This window comes from Rhipicephalus sanguineus, chromosome 1 (genome assembly GCF_013339695.2).
Source record: "Rhipicephalus sanguineus isolate Rsan-2018 chromosome 1, BIME_Rsan_1.4, whole genome shotgun sequence".
Taxonomy (NCBI): domain Eukaryota; kingdom Metazoa; phylum Arthropoda; class Arachnida; order Ixodida; family Ixodidae; genus Rhipicephalus; species Rhipicephalus sanguineus.
The window spans coordinates 224,696,420-224,717,558 of NC_051176.1; the positions used below are offsets into that span (position 1 = coordinate 224,696,420).

The 21,139-nt window shown below is 48.8% G+C and overlaps 1 protein-coding gene across 1 annotated transcript; it reads right to left on the reverse strand.

Moving 5' to 3' along the window:
- Positions 1–3,202: 3,202 nt before the first annotated feature.
- LOC119373284 (uncharacterized) lies at positions 3,203–4,704 on the reverse strand. Its single transcript, XM_037643310.2, has 2 exons — positions 4,642–4,704; positions 3,203–3,886 (listed from the first exon to the last, which is right to left on the reverse strand). Exons 1-2 carry the CDS (start codon positions 4,665–4,667, stop codon positions 3,406–3,408), a joined length of 507 nt encoding a protein of 168 aa, XP_037499238.1. The 5' UTR covers positions 4,668–4,704; the 3' UTR covers positions 3,203–3,405.
- Between the last annotated feature and the right edge of the window lie 16,435 nt (positions 4,705–21,139).

The window sequence follows — 21,139 nt, forward strand, 5'->3', positions numbered from 1 at the left end:
TATATATATATATATATATATATATATATATATATATATATATATATATATATATATATCAGTGGCGTAAATCCATGGAAAATCACAAGGGGGGACACACATCTGGCAACGGCGGCAATTTCGTTTTTAAAATATGCTTTAGTTTTAATTAAATAAAAATTAAAATCATGCTTTCAAATGAAATTTAGAGGAAGAAACGAGGATGTGCAGGCAATAGTATACGCGTACGTTGCATGGCGAAGTTGGTTTCTAAGAGTAACTTGTTGGTAGGCTCTAGCATATTTTTGGATATCTCGTTCGGGTTGGACCATGAAGTAAAAATGTTAGCGTTTTCTTGTGACAACGTGTAAAGGTACAGTTTTTTTAACTTCGCCTCCATTAGCCGATCGTGTATACCTGTTAGAAATAGCCTCCCACGATTTACCCCTGGAAGTTTTCTTGTAAAGCATTTTTATATTCACCGGCGATTTTCTTAAAGTAACACAATCGTAGTCGAGCAGTTGCACTTACACTTCATTGTGAATGGCTTCCGAGAAATCGTCGAGATGAATAACGATAGATGATCAGAGATTTTTTGTTTACTTCGCATTTCAAAGCCCAGAATAATAAACGATTGCGGAACGTAAGCGGAAAGCTCGTACTCAAGAGCTAGTGAAGGACTTCAGATTTCAGAGTTGCTTTTACGGAGAGTACGCAACCTTCAAGGGGTGACACTTTCAAGGGGTGTCCCCAGCCAGAACACAAGGGAGGTCAGGACCCCCCCTCCACCCTCCCCCCCCCCCCATGATTTACGCCAGTGATATATATATATATATATATATATATATATAATCAGCTTATGTCCTATACAGTGTCCCCAAATAACGATAGCTAAGCTATTAAAAAGGCTATGTGATTTGCGTCCAGCCCTCTTCCGTCATCATGTTGAATAAGTTTTGTATGTCGATTACCTGGCTGAGCTGAAGTTTTAACTTTTAAGACATGGAGGAGGCTTTAGCTCAGGAGTTCCTGTCTATAAACAGGATTCTCCATTAGGGGGGGAGGGGGGGGAGTGGGGAGGGGCAAGTTTCGTCGCAGCGCCCCCCCTCCCCTCCCCCATCCCCGTTGTTTGGTCGAACCAGAAAGAAAACTTAGCCTCGCCATGGATGCAAAAATGCGAATGAATAAGCGATGTCGTGCTTTTCAAAACGGCCTGCCATAAGTCCCCGGCTCTCCGGGGGGAAAGGTGAGAAGTAAGCAGTTCTTGGAATCCTAGTGACATTCAACTCACCCAGACTCACTCCGCGCTGTATAACTGGGTTCTATTCCGGCTCAAGCCCTGGTTTTCCTTTGCATCCATCGAGAGTTTTTTCGTCGCGGCATATTTCGGGTCGAGGTCACCGGTTCTCCGAGGCGGAGCTCCAACATAGACACTTTGGGATTTCGCCCTAAAGTTAATCCTCTTACTACATTTTACTAAGTTCGTCTCCGAAATGCAACGTACTTAATTCAAATCGGTCTAGTGTTTGTCTGATAAAAGTATTTGCGCGTTTTAAATAGGTGGAGTCGGCGTTAACCTCTAGTTAAAGCATTTGCTCAGGAGCAAACACCCATTCCCCTGTCCCAAATAACCGATACACGACCCACGAAAGATTCCAGTTGCTTATATTGCATTCAGTAATCGAAGAGTCTTTGCATTAGTTGTAGTCGCCCCGTTGAAGGAGACTGGGCGTAGCGTCATGTGTTTGTGTATGAAGGCAATAAAGCGCGCTTTTCGCTGACACGGTAAAGACTTAATTATGATCGGAGATATGGCCAGACGTGAGAATTGTTGTTCGATGTAGTCGTGTGTTCACGTGATGGCGAGTAACCTCACAAGTCCAAAAAGCAGATGCCATCGTCACATATCGTGAGGTACCCGCCACGGTGGTCTAGTGGTTATGGTGCTCGACTGCTGACCGGAAGGTCGCGGGATGGAATCCCGTCTGCGGCGGCCGCGTTTTCGATGGGGGCGAAAATGCCCGTTGAGGCCCGTGCACTTAGATTTAGGTGTACGTTAAAGAACCCCAGGCGGTCGAAATTTCCGGAGCCTTCCACTACGGCGTCCCTCATAATCGTTTCGTGGTTTTGGGACGTTAAACCCCAACAATTATTATTCTGTTATTACATATCATGAGGTATAAGCTGAGTATAGGTGCACTATTCCGCGAAATCGACGAGGGTCACATTGGCGAATTAATGCTCATACATCAATATGTCCGCCGCGGTCGTAAAGTGGTTACGGTGCTTGGCTGCTCACCCGATAGGTGCTGGTTCGATCCCGGCAGCGGCGGTCGCATTTTGATGAAGGTGATCTGCTGAAGGCCCGTGTACTGTGCGCATGTCAGTGCACGGTTAAAGAACCCCATGTGGTCTAAATTATCCGCAGCCCTCCACTACGGAGTCTCTCATAACCCGAGTCGCTTTGGGACGTTAAACCCCATAAACCAACCAACCTATTTTCACCTCAAAGCCCGCAAATAGAAATAATAATAAAATGACGGCAATGCCCGTTTACGCCTGCCCAGTTTGCAGCGCTCTCAACCGTGTTTCCTCTCTCCTGGCAGCGTCGCAGGGTACCGCGAACGGTACGTCGAGGGGCGCACGGAAGGCGATCCGTGCCCCAAAGAAACGAGTCTTTTCTTCGCGACCAGGATCGCGTTTCGCGAGAGGTGGCCGGGATTCTGTCGTACTAATTGTCACCGCAAGTCGCAGCGTCGTCCCGAGTGTGCGGCAAAGCGAGTACAGAAATTGATCTTTCCCCGCAGCGCGGCCATCACGACAGGCAGCAGCGGGTCCTTGCGGCGGGCCGCAAGGAGATGACCCCCGCGGCGTTTCCGGCGGCACAGGCGACACCGGATGCGGTTCCATTAGAGACCGCTGTGCCGACGGGACCTCGCGGGAGCGCCGGTACGGGCGCCGCGGAGCAGATTACGCGCGCTACACCTGTCGGCCAGAGTGGGCCGCCGGAGGAGAAGTAGGGGAACCGCCTCCACTGCTCTTTGCCCGAGGCAGTCAAGGGGCGGGCGACACGGCGGCGATTTCGCAGCTCGGGCCGCTGAAAGGGCAGTACTGTACGAGCCTTTCCCTGAATAATAATAATAATAATAATAATAATAATAATAATAATAATAATAATAATTGTTTCGTTTGCGTGTCGACTGAACAGACTGGACAGCGGGGATGTCAAGAAGCAAATGAACCCCATCGTTTATTCTGCGTTGGTAGTTATAGTTGAAAGTGGAAAGGGTTAGAAAAGGTGAGGGCCAGGTAGGTGTATGCACGAGGCAATCGTGCCTGTAGATAGCACATGTGCTTTCATCAGATATGATACATCCTCCTTCTAAACAGTTCAAGAAATCAATCCCGCTGGCTTGTCTGCTGGAACTACTGGTCATAACCCAGACGCTCTGGTGGCCGCGTCTGTCGTCGACTTCGTCTCAGTGGTTGAGGCGATGGCTGCTGAGCTTCCGCGGGCGAGACTGCGGTGGTCGATGACGCCACACCTTGAAATGGGGTGTGGTTGTTGGCAATATCTTCGTCGTCTGATGAATCAACACTATATGGCTCCTTCGTCGCTAGAAGATGCCGACGGTTGCGCCTCAGCACGGTATTGTTCTCTGTGCGCACGTAGAAGGATCGTGGGCCGGCCGATCCGACCACTTTAGCTTTCGTTGCCCATGATGTCCCATTCAAGCGTACCACGTCATTGTCGCAGAGGCCAGGTAGGGTGCGCCTATGATGACTTCTCTGCCGGTGTTTCTTGACTAGAGTTACCGACATTGGATTGAAGTCCGGCAATGGTGTGCGCAGCCGCCTTCCTTGCAAGAGTTCGCCCGGGGACCGGCCATCTTCAACAGGACTCGCCCTGTAATTCAACAAGCCCAGCCAAAAACACTCTCCTGCAGCTTTTGTTTTCTTTAGGATACGTTTTACAATTCGTACACCCTTTTCTGCAAGCCCGTTCGATTGAGGATACTGCGGGCTTGATTTCACATGCTTAAAGTCGTAACGCTTTGCGAAAATCATAAACTCTTGGCTGCTAAACTGTGGGCCATTGTCAGTTGCAACCTCGGCTGGTATGCCGTACCTGGAAAATATTGCACTCAGTCTATCGATGACAGTACTGGCTGTTGTGGCGGGCAGTAACTCCACCTCGGGGAAATTGGACATCAAGTCATATGCGCACAAATAATGTCTTCCCGAGTACTGAAAGAGATCGACACCGATACGGTACCATGGCTGAGTTGGTGTTGGTTGCATTATTAAAGGCTCCGATGGCTGCTTATACGCGTATGTCTTGCAAGTTGGACATCTTTCAATCAAGGACTGAATATCTGAGTTTATATTCGGCCAATAAACCATTTGTCTTGCTCTAGCTTTGCACTTTACCTGGCCAAGATGGCCTGCGTGTATCCGTTTCAACATGTCGCTACGCATGCTTGTCGGTATCACCACTTTAGTGCCTTTCAATAGTACGCCGTTTACTACAGATAGCTCGGCGGCCACTGGTTTCAGGGGGCCGTCGACAGGCTCTCCTTTAGCAAGCTTTCTTAGCACTGTGCCAAGGTGTGGATCGAGAGCTGTTTCCTGTGCCAGTTTTCTAGCTGTCGTTTCACTTACGAGTGCTGATACGACCGTGACAGCATGGATCTCGACGTCACTCGTGCATGCAGCTGCCTTGAGTCCAGGAACGGGTGATCGGGACAGCATATCAGCAAGGGCCATCTGTTTGCCAGGAATATACGTCAGCGTGTAATCATATTTCATCAACCTCAAGAAAAATCGTTGCACTCTGGGTGGCATATCACTTATGCCTTTCTTTGATATGTTTATCAGTGGACTGTGATCAGTCTCGAGGATGATGGGGCGGCCATAAACAAAATGATTGAATTTTTCACAACCAAAAACTAAAGCCAAAGCCTCTTTTCAATCTGCGAATATCTTTGCTCCGATTCTGTTAAAGATCTCGATGCATAGGCTACCGGCTGCCAGCAGTCTCCATGACATTGCAGAAGTGCCGCACCGACACCACTTTGAGAGGCATCTGCAGTTACCTTTGTCCCCAGATTTGGATCAAATATAGCAAGCAATGGCGCATTACTTAAATCCCGGCATATAGCCTGCCATTCGCTTTCGTGGTTTGGTGTCCAATCAAAGATGACACCATGTTTGATGAGGGAACGTAAAGTAGACGTACGCTGTGAGAGAGACGGTAGGTACTTGCTGAAGTAGTTAACTACTCCCAGTAGCCTTTGGACAGCCAATTTGTCCTGAGGTCTTGGCATTTTCAAAAGACCGTCAACAAGATCAGGATTTGGCCTAATACCCTTGTCGCTAATGATGTCACCCAAAAAGAGAACTTCTTGTACTCCAAAGCGACATTTGGATGCATTGAAAGTAAGGCCTGCTTTTTCAGCTGTTTCTAATGCTCTGCGCAGCCTTTCATCATGCTCGGCCCTGGTCGTACCCCAAATTAACACATCGTCTACATACACGCGTACACCGGCAAGACCATCAAAAACCTCGTTAAGGGCCTTTTGAAATACTTCGCTAGCCGACGCTATACCGAACGGTAGACGAAGAAAGCGATAACGGCCGAAAGGCGTCGCGAAAGTGCATATCTTCGATGATTGTTCGTCTAATGCGATTTGATGAAATCCCGCATTTGCGTCGAGACGTGAAAAAAACTTTGCGCCTGCCAAGTCCGCTTCAATATCCTCTCGGCGCGGCATTTGGTAGTGTTCCCTCTTGATGTTTTCGTTGATACGTCTTGGGTCCATGCATACTCGTAATTTGCCGTCCTTCTTTAGTACAATAACAAGGGGGCTTACCCAATCTGTGGGGCTGCTGACCTTCTGGATGATGCCTTCCTTTTCCATTCTGTCCAGTTCAGTACGGAGAGGCTCCCGCAGGGACAGGGGAACCCTCCGAGCTGGCTGGACGACTGGCACGGCATCCCTGTGCAGCTCAATCTTGTATTCACGTGGGGCGCATCCTGTTCCATGGAAAAGACGTGGGAACTCCTTGGTAATTTCTTCGGTGTCGTTAGTCGTCACGCTGTCAACAGCCCGCCGTACGATTCCAAGCTTCTCGCTGGTATCCAAGCCTAAGATCGTGCTGTGGTCCTTCTTTACAACAAAAAATTCTGCGCACGCCTTACGGTCACCAATCTCGATGAGCGCTGAAAACTTGCCGATGTGCTTGATCATGTTGCCACCGTAGGATCTCAGAACAGCGCTACTGGGCATCAGGGTTGTCATCTTGAGCTTGCGAAACATTGAAAGCGGCAAAACGTTTGCCTGCGATCCTGTGTCCACCTTAAAGGTGACGTACTTGCCGTCAATGCAGGCGTTCACACGCCAGTCTCGTTCTCTGCTTGCGCTGCTGCTGGCGACATTCAGTACTTCGAAGTCGTCGCTCTGATGTTGCACTTCATCCACGCGCTCTTTCTCGCTGCAACAAGACGCGAAGTGGTTTCGGCCGTTACACGAGTAACATACTTTGCCGTATGCCGGGCAGCGTCTGACGGCATGCCTTCGGTTGCAACGGGTGCATCTTAGGTCGTTCCTGGATCCTCTAGGGATGCTCCTACTGGCTGTGACAGCGTTCATATCGAGTTCTTCCTTTCCTTTCTGCCAGAATTCATTTTGACGAGCTGATGTTTCCGCCGCCTTGCAAAGGACGATAACTTTTTCCAAGGTCAAGCTTTTGTCCCTGTACATCTTTTCTCGAAGCCTTGGCGAGTTTGTTCCAAAAACAACTTGGTCTCGCACCATGTCGTCCGCCATGGTCCCGAAGTTGCAGTGCTGCGCTTGTTTTTTCAGCTCACGTAGAAACAGCTCAAAAGGCTCCGCCTCACCTTGACTGCGGGAACGGAAAACGTATCGCTCGTGTACTTCGTTTTGTTGCTCCAGGCAGTAGTCTTCGAATTTGGCAATAACGGTGTTGAAGTCTTCCTTGTTTTCTTCGCCGCTGAACACAAAATTGTTGAAAACGTCCAGGGCCTCGTCCCCCGCCACGCTGAGGAGCAGGGCCGTTTTCGCCGCTTCAGACCTCGGATTGGATTTGCATGCCGTCGCTTGCAGAAAAAACTCGAATTGCTGACGAAACCGCTTCCAGTTCCTTCCTCCATCAGCTGTCAAACGTAGCGGTTCGGGCGGCCTCAGGTGCTCCATGTCGTTGCTTCTTGCGTTCTCTTATCCCAGGAACGATTCGCTTACGCTGGACTGTATCCCACTTCTGACACCATGTTTCATTTGCGTGTCGACTGAACAGACTGGACAGCGGGGATGTCAAGAAGCAAATGAACCCCATCGTTTATTCTGCGTTGGTAGTTATAGTTGAAAGTGGAAAGGGTTAGAAAAGGTGAGGGCCAGGTAGGTGTATGCACGAGGCAATCGTGCCTGTAGATAGCACATGTGCTTTCATCAGATATGATACATAATAATAACAACAATAAAGTGAGGTGGTCCGCGACCTGGAGACTTTGATCGTAATGAGACTAGTGGTGAAGTCGCGCTCTCTGTGAGTTGAAGAGCATCGAGAGTTTCAATGGAATAGAACTGAGAGTTGGTCTAGTTTTATGAAACATTGTAATGGAACGGGCGGAGAGTGCTGCGTATTGGCTTCCAAAGGATAAGCATCGCCTCAGAGGACCAGCACGCCAGCATCAGCGGCCAGCCACTGCAGCATATGAGAACCCGCTGTGTTCGTTTGTCGACAACACGTGCCTCGTTTTCTTTTTTTTTCTTTCTTTTCGTGTGTGCGGACATAAGTGGGGATTCCCATTAACCTCAGCTTTTACCTCGCTCGAAAAGAAGAAAATAATATCTGCACGTGCCAAAGAACGTAATCAACCTGTGAAATCAGCATTTGTGTGGCTAGTGCAGCGCGCTTATGAAAGCGTACTAGAAGTATCAACCAAAACAAGTGTCGTGATAACAGAATCAGAGTTATCCATGGGTCGACACTTTCGCCAGTGCTTTTTTAATTGGGTTACAGTTGCGGACTATATTTCGCCTCTTGGATGCGATACCACGTTTGTTATACTTTAATAACCCCAATTAGCGGACGCAGTTTGTTCTCGACATGCAGTATAATGCTGGAAAGAGCCTGGCACAAATCAACTTCCAAATTTTGATCGCAGTAATGTCAGATTTATTTTGTGCACGTCACTCCGTCACTCACATTGCAAAGCTAGTCCGGACTGACTCTTCTGCCCCCTCTGAAGCCGACGGTAAACCTACGCCTCTGGCCTACCACAATACAAGTATACCGACATTACCAAGGCCAAATACGTAGAAAGTAGCGTGTACACAGATAACGCTGTACTAGAACTATTAGAGCCATCGCTTTGGCGGTGGATCCCACGGCCAATCTATGAATGGCGCAAAGAATAAATATTGGCACAAATTCTCAAGAGAGATACCGTGCCTGCAATTCATGGTACGACACAAGTTCAGGACCCTATAAAACATCCAAGTCCACCTACGCAGCACTCGAAGATCTGTCTGATGGAGTAAACGAAACATCAGAACCCGTCTAGGATGATTGCCAAACTTATGCGAGAGCCTCAATTTGCACAGCATACATACCTCATTCAACTTCCGTCACATCCGATTGAGCTCGGCGTGGTGGTGGGGTCCGTTTGGGTCGCTTTTGCAGTCAAACAGCCCTGCGCGCCTTTCGAGATTTTTTAACTCTCCTCGCGCGAGGCGCGCCGTATGCGCGTCAATACTGTGATAGGATGACGGTGGCGGTTCTCTTTGGCTCTGCTATAGTAAGTCTTCCGCGCACCCTTCTCAACTGTTATCGTGAAGCCGAGGAAATGTACACGCTTACAACGCACCAGGCCCGGATTCATTTTTCCTTCTAGGAAGTAGACTTTCTTAATTTTATTTACTTGGTCACTGAGGCGCCAGATAGACATGTCATAACGCGGTAGAGGCAGCCAAATATAAAAGGCCGTTATCCAGTTTTTCACGTTTTACGCCGGCATTCCAGGGAACGAAGATGGCCTACCAATGCAGAGCGAGATGTATTCTCAATTGGTGCGGTTTTCCCGTCGAAGATTGGTTCCGAACAGCGGCCAACGCTATCGCAGATACACGATCCCTGCAGGGAGCCTTTCACCGCCTTGCAGCGGCGCATTTGCGAAGCCTCTCCGCAGAAGACGCATTACCTCGACCACACGTTTTTTGTTTTTTAGGTGCTCGACCAAGTCATTCACGCGCTCGTCCAAGATTGCATTCAAGCCAAGTATACTAGAAGAGAGAGAGCAGGCTTACGCCAAATGTGTGGAAATTATGCCCAGAGTTGACGACAGCGATCTTCAGAACACCCGCAAGCGCGCAAGCTCGCAAACAGGTGTCCATTAGTACGCCTTGTACCTGTCGAATGGGAAATAACGAATGCAGTAACAGCTTATCATGTTGTTGGGATTTATTCACTTAGTCTTTCCATGACAGGAAAGAAAATGATGAAATGTCCAAGTAAAAAAAAGTTAATTACTTTAGAAGTTCATGAAATGATGGATTAATTACAATCACCGAAAAAGAAAATTGGGGCAGCTACGCACGCACTAGTGGTGCGAAGACTGAGGAAAGAGCGGAGCAGGTGGCGTTTCCCTCTTCCTTACCCTCACTTTCCTTTCCCACCCCTTGCTCTGCAGTACTACATATATATCTATGCTGTGTGTCAACCTTTCCCCTCCTCCTCACTCTCACATTACTCCTCCTCACCTTCACTTCCCTCTCCCACCCCTTGATATACTATATTAAACGCGGCTACGGCATCCTTTCTTTCTCTTCCTCTTTCTCTCTCTCTTTCTTGCTTTCTGTTTTTTCTCTCTCTTTTTCTTGTGTTTCGTCCCTTTCTTTCTCTCTATTTCTCTTTCTTTCTATCTCGTTATTTCTTTCTCTCCTTTTCTCTTTCTCTCTCTGTACTCGTTCTCTCGCCCATCAGAGTTATTGCAATCGGCGCACGTGTTCTGAGAGCGAAGAAGGCAAAGCAGATGACGAAGAGAGCGCGCGCCGGCCGAGCAACGCGCCAGAAGGTAGAGGCCGATGATGATGATAGTTTTTGTTCACTCCGCACGGCCTAACCTCGAGCTTAAACAGCTTCGCTGTTAAAAGATTACGTGTGCTTGGTACGGTAAATATCGGTGCCCTATTCTATGAAGTTCCGTGTGCCCCTTGTTAAGTCGGCCATGTCTGGTGTGAAGCTGAGCGGCCACAAGTCACGTGGTAGACACGTGCCCGAAAAATGCGCTCAATGATGTTTCACATATTTATCAGGCTCGTTATACTAGTTGTGTTGAAGCGTTTCCATAGATGAAAAAGAAAGAAAAGCGGAGGGAATGAAAAGGACAATAATAGCCAGCCGTCACGGTGTCGCCTTTGCCGGCAAGAGTGGCGCGCGCCTCGGGCAGTGACGTAATTAGGCGACAACGTCTTTGGTTCGGCGGTGGCGGCGCACGGTGTCGGTTCCTGCGGCTCCGTTGTCCAGTTCTCGGGCGCGCAGGGAGCAGCACTCCCTTCGGGAACAAACCCCACTTTGGGCGCCGATAGCGCAGCGCTCCTCTCTGCTCGCCTGTCCACGGCGGCGTGCGCGGGGATCGGCTTTTAGTGAGCGTTGGTTAAAAGAGACGCTTCTTCCACCCCGGAGCCATTCGTTTTCCCCCTTCCCGCTTTCCCGTCTACTTCCGGTTCTCGGGCGAGCGTGCCGGAAGTGCTAGTGAGTCACGCCACTTCCGGTCTTTCTTCCTCTCTCCCGTCGACGGCGTGCTTTTTGGAACTGTTCGTGGCCATTCATTGCGCTTGTTTAAAAGTCTATCGGTCTTGTTCGGTTGTTCTTTTGCCTCTTCCCCGTTCGCTCGTTGTTCTCCCTGGCGGTGCCGATGGCTGGCACCGTGGTTAGCGCTGAAAAAAAAGGGGAAAAGGAGCGATCTGGGGGGGGAGGCAGGCACTGTGTGCGCCAGAAAGAACTCCATCTCCTCTGTGGAGGAGCCCTTTTTGCCCAAAGTTCACTCAGCCTGAAATGTGGCCCCATAGTGAACGGGTGCTCCGAAAGCGATGCTGCCGAAAGCCCCCGCAGCGGAAGGCGAATCTAGGCAAATGATTTTGCTGCAAAGCGTTTGCAGTAGGGACCATAAACAGGGTGCAGTGAGAGTCAGAGCAGTGATGTGCAGCTCTGACATTGAGTAAAATCGGTGTTATCGTTCTTGTCAGCGTCTCCTGAACATAAATTAACCTGGCGGAGAGAACTGCAGCAATTAGCGTAGATACGCATGTGTGCAGGTGCAATAAATGTAACGTTTGCGATTTTCTATCTATGACGAAGTGCAAATACGCATTTGAAGCCAAGGTGACGCCGTAATTGCGCAGATGTTTGCAAAGTCGGAACGCAGCCCGCATCTTCGAGATGATAGCTATGTTTCACTGTTAGGTTAGATTATTCTTCACTTCGATTATGTTATACGAACTGGCATGTTGGTACGAAACGGATGTTCTTGAAGTTGCTTCGAGTTTTCTTGCTGATTTCTTGGCATTAAAAAGAACTATAAAAGCGTGCAGAGCTCGTATCTTGAATGTCGGTCTGTTCTGATAAGACGAAAGCCTTAGATGCCTCATAAAACGCGAAAATTGACCGTCGGCGTCCCGTGCGAAAAATCACCACATGATGCAAAAATCACATCATCATCACAGCGATGCAAAAAAATCACCACGTGATGACGTCACCAATGACGTCACCATGACGTCACATATAGTTGAAATATTTGAGGGCATCATGACGTCATGTAACGTAACGTCACACGATGAGGTCATCACATGACATCGGCGCTTGGTCAAAGGTGGGCTCATCCCGGAGGCTGTGCAAAACCAGTTGAGGTGCAGAAAGCTTGCAATGCGTCAGATCCTGCAGACAGCGCAAAACCGCGTTAGGTGCAGAGAGCTTTCGGAAAGTAGCGTGGGAGGATCAATACATCAACTGAGGAGAGAAAGAAGAAGATGATGGCTTTCTCCTTCGAGTCGTCTTAGGCGAATGTCCAAGGGACCTTGTGAGTTTCTTTTTTAGTAGGTCCTACTAAACAGGGTCACTTTACAGATTACATAATTTCAATTTCGCAATCTTTAAATGTGTCACGTCATAAGCTGTGTTAATCATGGTCAGACTAAGTGTATCCGCTGAGCAGATTGCGAACAGTTCGCCGCTAACTTCCCTGAAGTTCCAATTGCTCTGCTCTGTTGCTCTGCTTCCACTTTGTAAAGAGGTCTTTACTGCAACATTACCGTTTGCGAGGAGAAGCAGCTCTTGCGAACGACATGCAATGGCGAGTGTCGTGGCGCTTCTAGAGATGAGGACGCAATCGGGGTGCTTTCAGCAATATTCGCAATGCCCACGAACTATAGGTGGCGCGCTGTGCGATTCAAGATGGCGCACGGAGGAGGGTCAACCCATTTGTTAGCATAGGAACAGACAGGACGTGTGGACGTACAGCCCGTGCCACTTTCACCGGATGAGGTCATGAACTGCACTGAAGGCTGTGAAAGTCAGGCCAAAAGTATCAGGCCAAAATACTTGCCCAAACCATGGAAAGTGCTAAATGCTCGCTACTTCATTATTTACCGCGGTTTGAGAGGTTATAGTTCGGCTACGTTATCGTGCATCAACGATGTCCTACGAAATCCTGTGCGCTCTACAGAAAGCGTATGAACTAAACTGCACTCCGTGTTTACGTACCGTGCCTGCCTGTCGGATTCGCCGTAGTAGTAGGCCGCTAGCGAGTAACGCCATCGTTGCTGCACAGGACCGCATGCTTGGCGTGACGATGGCTTCTAAACATGTTGCTCCGTCGTCATTACTTGTGTGGTGACGAACGCGGAGTGCACAGTTCACTTCTCTCGGATGTTACAGGTTTGATGAGCACCTCGAAACGAATGCACGCGCAAGGTTTTCGCAACGTCGAAGTATTTTTGAACAACGAAGCCGTTCGGACAGTAATGGTCAAGTTTAATTGGAAACTCAGCGGCGCGGCTTGTGGACGCGATTGCACGTTTCGCTCCCGCTCGCCGAGCTTGTTGGCAGCATGCGGCCGTAAAAGTAGCGCTACGTGCATCGGATCGGAAAAATTAGACAGTTATAGTTATGCGTTAGCGTGATAGCGGGGGTTAAGGGAATAGCGTTACCGTGCCGCAAATGTTGGTTGCGGAAAGCGTGTTTTAGTTTAGCGGGATAGCGTTTGCGTGCCCAAGCTGAGACGGTGGTGCCACCTAGCGAATGGTGAATGCGTTAAAAAAAGTGAAAAAAACAAAACCGAGAATGCTCGCCTGTATCCCCGCAAGCAGCAATATTACTACTTTCTTTAGTGACAATAACAGTAAATAAATATGAACAACGCACCAAAAGCGAAAATTTTCGTGTTGCAGACTTGTCTACACCGATCTTCTAGACAGGCCTAGGGACGTTCGAAATGGGAAGCGATCTCAAAAACTACGCTAAGTTATTCGTAATACTATGTCATCGAAGCTACCTGAAGGCAAGCGAAGCCATTTCGCACAGTCGTTTGCTACGAAAGAAGTCGATCCGTTCACACCAACGCTAAATTCAGTTCGAAACGGGCGTCCAAATACGCCGCCATGTTTTACGTACACTACGTTAACCACGTAAACACGGTAACGCTAAATCTGAAAAATAGCGTGTGTACGGTAAACGCTACGGGTCGTTTAGCGTACTGCGCATGCGCATTTAGACCCCGCTATTCCGCTAAACCCGCTAAACTATATATATATATCTGTCTTATTACGCTTTTATTTTGATCGCAACGCTATTGTACATCAAGTATAGTCGAAGTGACTTACGATTGTAAAAAGCTTGCCGTACAGATGGCTAACCAGCAAATCACGTTAAAGAAAATCGCTGCAGCATCTTCATCGACGCTGTCGCTATTGGTGCTTTCACAGCCTTTAATGTCCAGTGAAAAATCCTCGTCGTCAAGGTGCACGGTCTCTTTGAACGTCACTGTCAAAATCAATGTAAAGAATTTTCTCCCGCGAGAGCTTCCTCGCCTTCTCCGCGTTCTGGGCTCAGAGAACACTTTTAAGTTTGCTTGCAGTGTGCTGCCGCCTATCAACAAAGTAACAAACATGCAGTGCAGCGCTGGCTATGAAAGCAACACACGGGTGAAGGACGGCGTTGAGAGTGGGGCTGCCGGTCAAATTTCGCCAGCTGGGGTCCACTAACCTGGATATAGACATATTTTATCAATCAATATATAACGTTTAATCTCCGTCGGAATGCGTCAGCTGAGGACAAGATCAATTGATCCCGCAACGCGGCCGGTACTCGGCCGTAAGTTCACGATAGCCGTGGAGCGAGCGCAGCCCCGAATGACTCAATGATCGCTCGCAAGATTCATACAGCTCTTTTCTGACAAAATGTAAGGCGTTTTAGTTTAGTGTATCACCTATTTATTACGAAGGCCTGATAATATTCAGTTACAGAAGAAGACATCTCGAGCTCACGTGACACGCCGCGTGTAATATTATGGGTTTACACTATAAAAACACCGACGGATATTATATACAAGCGAAATAGCGCGAGTTTAGACATAAAAAGACAGACACTAACATTTCACTAACCTGCGTGGCCACAGAAAACTTCGCGGAGCTGAAATGTGCACGCTATGTGCCATCATTGGCAGCACGACTTGCCCAGGGTGCTTCAACACGTATTTTCAGGAAAACTTCGCGTCTCGCAAGAAAGAATCAAATTTATCTTGTCACGGACGGCCCGGTTTGTTCACGGATTCGCGAAACATGCAAACTCGTAGTGTTTCTTTCCAACCAACGCGTGGACAATCGGGCTAGAACAGCCGAACTAGGAAGCGGCTGCCGGTTTGTCGTCTGCTAACCGTCCTTCTGACATCCGCTTGGTGGCATGCAGTCTATTGGCATTGCGGATAATGTCACGTAGTTTTGAGAACAATCCTCCTACCCGTGCTTTTAGAAAACGCTGGTATAACTTCACCACCGAGGGAAAAGACCCTGGAAACTCCTGCGTAACGTCCTTCCGACTAACGTGGAACTCTCCCAGCGCGACAGGGAATTGCTGGAGCACCTGAAAACTTCCGAAGTAGGGAGATGTATTCGATTTATATATACATTGCAAAACAAGGAAAACATATATCTTAGCCAAGTTACTCAGTGTTACTGATTGGTGTATGTTTTAGTCTTTTCCATTCTGTTATTGTTCTAGCACGGCCGCTACAAAAAAAAAAAAAAAAGCGGTCTATTGCGTGGCACCGAAACGGCGTCTCGGGCCTAGTTCCCCGCGCGTTCTCTGTGGCGCCACTGCACGGGGGCAGCTTGTTGTGGAAGAGGGCTTCCACAGTACGTTGGTACGCGTTACACTGACTCTAATCAGGCCGTAAATAATGCGCTTTCTAGTTGCACATTACGGGTGAAATATTTAGGTCATCATTAGAAATAACGAAAAGCCACAGACGTGAACAGGTTGGCATAGGTGGGGAAATCTTTTGCAGAGTTGGCCTCAGTACTCTCCGTGGAGGTTGTCCGCAAGACCGTATCGTGGGATGCGTGAGCAGGTAACGTACTCATATCGAGAGGTTCTGACAGAAACATTCCAGCGCTATGTTTATTTACTTCACAGAAACACATGCGTCCGCTAATAAAAAAAAAAACTACAGGAAAGACGACTTGTATCCAGTTCCCAAAGTAATGCAACTCACCCGAAATCAAGAGAACTCCGGATTAATACGAAATGTTGTCGGTAGATGTACGTTGCTCTTCTAGATGAAGCAGCTGGTGACGCAGGCACGTATCCGAGGGGGGCGTCCGAAGGGTCCGGGCGCCGTTTGCTCCAAAGTAGAAAATTTCCTGTATCGCTCCTCTCTCCTTCCGGTGTTTCTGATAGGCATGTTTATTCCAACAGCTCCCCTCGCCCCCACGCTTGGCATGAAAATAAGCTTGCTGCCCCCCCCCCCCCCTCCAGGTAGAAAAACTTCTGGCTACATGCCTAGATGTACCTTCGTAAGTCATGAATTTCGCACAAAATGTCAGTATACGTGGAGTTAATGAAACTTCATAAGTGCAGCTGCCGGCGATAAAAGTTTGAAATAATTCGACCAGCAGCTTAACACATTTATTGCATAACATCGTGGTTTAGCGCTAAAGAAAGACAGACACATGTGAGAGACAGGACAGGCGCTCTCACATGTGTCTGTCTTTCTTTAGCGCTAAACCACGATGTTAAGTACTCACCAACTCGCCCAACAACAAGTTCTTATTAAGTACATTTATTGCAGTTTCATTAAAAAAGTCACCGTTTCGCCGCAACGGCGAAGCAATGAATGCGATAGCAATAAATTGGAATGTAACGCGAAGAACGGAAAGCAGCTCGAAATTTCCAGCGCGCCGCTCGAGCCCAAAGGACGCACGAAAAAACGCACACAGGACGAGCGCGAACTATCACGCGTCACAGCTTGACACTTGAAGCGCACTGCTCGAACATAAAACAGGACGCACGAAACGAACGAACAGGTCACGCAGGACAAGCGCGAACTAACTGTCACAGTTGTTACTTATTTCTGTTCGGACAGCGCGCTCCTTTCGCAAACACAGCCGCTGCAGCGAGCGAAGTGACCTTCGTACGCTCTGTGACTTCAGCGCGGACATCGCGGGGAAAGCACAAGACATACAACCCCCCGCTACATCCCCCCGGCCGTCCCCTTCTTTCCTCGAGATAAGCGCACGAAGGCGACCACGCCCTGTAGGGCGAAGAGGAACGGCGTGCGCAGGAGCGGGGCGACGATCTTTAAAGCGCGCCACGCGCGCACTTCGCGCCACCTATGCGGTGACTAAGAAATCGTGCTGAAGTAAATGGCTTATATAAATAGATTGCCGTTAGCTGGCTGAAAGACGGTACTGTTCGTGGCCTAAGCGTTTCACGCCGCGCGCTGCGAAGCGAGAGGTCGCCTGTTCGACTTCGCGCACCGGAAAGTCTTTCTGAATTATTTTTCTTTGTGGCTTATATATATATATATATATATATATATATATATATATATATATATATATATATATATATATATATATATATATATACTGTGCATGGCGACGGCGACGGCAAAAATCAGCCGAGACTGTCCATATAATTGCTATCGCAATAAAACAAGGAAAGGTTTATTATAAACGGAGAACCTTCCTTGAGAGACGTTTACGCGACAACGTGCCAGAGACCGGTCGCTTGACTCCCACTTGCTTCATTTTCCCGACAGCCCTTGGTGAGAGATATTTTTCAGCGACGCTTCTCAACGCTGTAGGCCGCAGGAGAACTCGTGATATTTCACAGTCGCGTATTTTCTGGATGTTCAGTCGCAGAGCGACACACAACAGTTTCGCTGCATCTAACCGCAAGAAAGGCTGGCTGCAACACGCGCGCCCACCAAAGAACCCTAGACAAGCACCCGGGAAACGCGAAGAAAACTCGCTCGCCTACACGATCACACGAAAAAGCAAACGAGCAAGCATAAGTCCCAAGGCAACCACGCTCTGGCACGAACCGGCGTCCGCCTTGTGTCCCCGAATAGTGGCGTCCTCACCAAAAACAGCGGCCGCAACTGTCAACTCAGCCGAGGCGCGCTCGCCCATCGATGGCGACGCGACGCAGCAGGCAGCGCCTTTTTTAATGTAGCGGCCGTGGTTCTAGGAACATCCGTATAGCCAAGGCGAGAGCAACGTTCAACATAATAGACGACACCATCACCAATGGTGGTGGCTGCCACAGCACAATGATCCCGATTGTCCGCAGTCAGCTCCTCAAGTGAAACGTTAAGGCCCGAACACACGTACGCGTTGCAGCGCGTCAACGCGTGACTTTTTGACGCGGCGTCGCGCCCTCTCCCTTTGGAGAGGGAGGGCGCGCAGCTACGCGCCCTCTCCCTATGGGGAGAGAGGGCGCGTGGCTACGCGAAGCTGCGCGCCCTCCCTCTCCAAAGGGAGAGGGCGCGACGCCGCGTCAAAAAGTCACGCGTTGACGCGCTGCAACGCGTACGTGTGTTCGGGCCTTTATGCATTGCGGGATAGCGGGAGGTTATGCATTGCGAGAAAGACATTGCTGGATATACAGGGTGTCCCAGCTATCTTTAGCCAAGGGTTAAAAAATACAATATTAGAGGCAGGCGAGTAAAATCAGTTGCAAATTGCTGACAGCCACCTTGCGCACTACAGACATTTTTTTGTTTTGTAATTAACTAATTTGTTAATTAGGACGATTTAACTAAATTGATAAATATTGACTTTAGGCAAGAAATGCTGCTTGCGAAGTTCGAGAGCGTCTTCAGAAACCCCAATCGCATCATTTGCGATAAAGAAAGTCTCACGTATACCATTTTTTCCAAGCTGCAGAGAAAGCCCGCGAAATACAAAAAGAACCACGTGACTAGCGCGCTCGCGCGCCGCGAGAATGCTGCCCTCAGCCGAGGTTTGAGCGAACGAAATCACCTGCGGCCGCGACTCGGCGTCTCCGTTGCAGCGGTAGGCCGATAAGTTAAAGGTGGTTTCTTGGCCCGCGCTCGCTACAACTTGCACCGTCACGCGCGCAGCTGGCTGGCAACGGGCCAAGAAACCACCGCCCACTTATAGGCCTACCGCTGAAACGGAGCCGGCGAGTCGCGGCCGCAGCTGATTTCGTTCGCTCAAACCTCGGCTGAGGGCAGCATTCTCACGGCGCGCGAGCGCGCTAGTCACGTGGTTCTTTTTGTATTTCGCGGGCTTTCTCTGCAGCTTGGAAAAAATGGTATACGTGAGACTTTCTTTATCGCAAATGATGCGATTGGGGTTTCTGAAGACGCTCTCGAACTTCGCAAGCAGCATTTCTTGCCTAAAGTCAATATTTATCAATTTAGTTAAATCGTCCTAATTAACAAATTAGTTAATTACAAAACAAAAAATTGTTTGTAGTGCGCAAGGTGGCTGTCAGCAATTTGCAACTGATTTTACTCGCCTGCCTCTAATATTGTATTTTTTAACCCTTGGCTAAAGATAGCTGGGACACCCGGTATATAAGGAGGCGACGTCGTTTCAGGGCTGGAACCGATCACGGACACACGTCTAAGGGACATGCTCTCTACTGACCAGTATAGAGGTTCCTGTGGGAAGCTTCCGCAGAGAAAAAATTCTTCTCGTTACCCTTTACCGACTCCACCAAGTAGGCGTCGCGTAGAGCCATTGTATAAATGAGTTATTGTCGCTGTGCTTTCTTTTTAACAGCGAAGCTGCTAAAGCTGCCAGTAAGACGTCCGTTAATAAAACACTCTTGCTGCGCGGTTGTTAAAAATAGCCAAGCCGCCGCCGAGTCAACGCCATAGCAATCTCCACAGTTTCTTACATCGTGGCTCAGGGACAGCGATTTCAACACATTCAGAGTGGCAAACTTTACGCGTATTCCGGATCCGCCCGTCGCCGTCTCTTGGCTGCCGCTTCTTCGGCCAAGCACGCTGGATCCAATCGCCGCCGGCGTTGTGATTCCCGTGCTGCAGCAGGACGAGCTGAGGATCAACCAGCTTCGCCGTGCCAAGCTTTGCGCAACTTAGTGCAAACTTCCCGCATTTTTGTTAGGCCACCTCTTCACCGACATAATGGGCTTTGTTTACAGGTTAACCTTGCTCGGTCTCTCACCTAAGGTGAATATAGAAAAGTGAAGGATAGTGACAGAGGTGAAAGACGAGGCCATCTTCTGGAGGTGAATACCCACACCATCGAGCGCCAGGCTGGGGTGTGGGTATTCCCCCTTAGGAAAGCCGGTGCGTGCTCGGTGGCACTGGGAATCGAACGCAGTACCTCCCACATTGGAGATTACTTTCCACCTGACCACCGCTGCGGTGTTAACGAAATTTAATAGCCATGCTTCGCTCTCTCTCTCTTTCACCCTCTCTCGATATCGCCCCTCCTCCTTCCCGGCTGAAAAATCCTGGCGGAACAGTTGTGACTAAAACACATCTAGTACAGTCGTGGAACATGCTAAATAGCGTTTGCGCACCGAACGACTATGTGCTGAAGTGCAATACTCAGTAAAATACAAAATAAATCCCAAGAGCGCATGCTTTCGAACTAGCTTAGCAAAATCATCTGAGGAGCTGCACGTGAATTCACGAACTGCTTGCGAAAGCATATTTCGTGTGACGTGATCGCTTGGCCTTTAGGGTAGTTCGGCACTTTGACATGTCTACCGTAAAATCCCGAGCAAGCGCCCCCCCCCCCCCTACGGTGATGGGTAATCCGATAAGATTTGGATGGAGGGGGCGGAGGGACGCTTGCTCGGTCGTGGATCAAAATTCAAAATAGCCGCGAAAGAGACGCTAAGAATAAAGAATGCACAGCCTGCTTCTAATGAAATGCCTTATTGAATGTGCATGCATTCAATGTTTATCCGCACTCGTCGGGCGAATAAAGAAAGTGAATAAAACAGTGAAAATGGCGGGAGGAGAGAAGGGGGCGCATAGTTAAAATCTCCCGAAAAAGGCAGGGGGGCGCTTGCTCGGGTAGGGGCGCTTTCTCGAGATTTTACGGTAGATAGGTTGAAAAATATGTAGTCTGAACATATTGATTTAATGTGAAAATTATGAGATAAAAGATACACACTAATCCTTGGACGCGTGAACTGTTAGTGTATGTTAGCTAATGTCTGAGTCGTTCCACGTACATGGCCAATCGAGCGAGCTAGCTTCGGTCCATCTTAACGAGCTGTTTGTTCATAGTACTGCAGTGGTCTTTGGAGCGGTCGAGTCGACTGCTGCGGTACTGTGAACGCCTCGTCCAGAATGGCTCCAGTGCTGGTTTGATACGTTGCTTGGGACAAGCTCGAATGCTCAGGTTGACGAGGTGGTTTAAACGGGTACTGACACAAAAATTGTGGTCTGACGTTTTTTTACTGCAATATGTTGTTGGAGGCCTATTAGTCATAACACGGCACATCGCTTGCTGCAGCGCGCGATAGATAATTAATTACACTCTTCTTATTACCAACCAGTCTCAGTTTCGGTTTGGGAGAGCTCCGAGAGCGACAAGTCTCCGGGTGCAACTAACGCCATCTAGCGTGT

What these genes read in the sequence shown, in the direction of transcription:
- LOC119373284 (XM_037643310.2), bottom strand. Translation starts at nt 4,667, where the DNA reads ATGCTGTCACGGTCGTATCAGCACTC. An exon ending in TCACGGTCGTATCAGCACTC is followed by an intron (nt 3,887 to 4,641) that starts GTAAGTGAAACG and finishes GTTGAATTACAG; the next exon opens with GGCGAGTCCTGTTGAAGATG.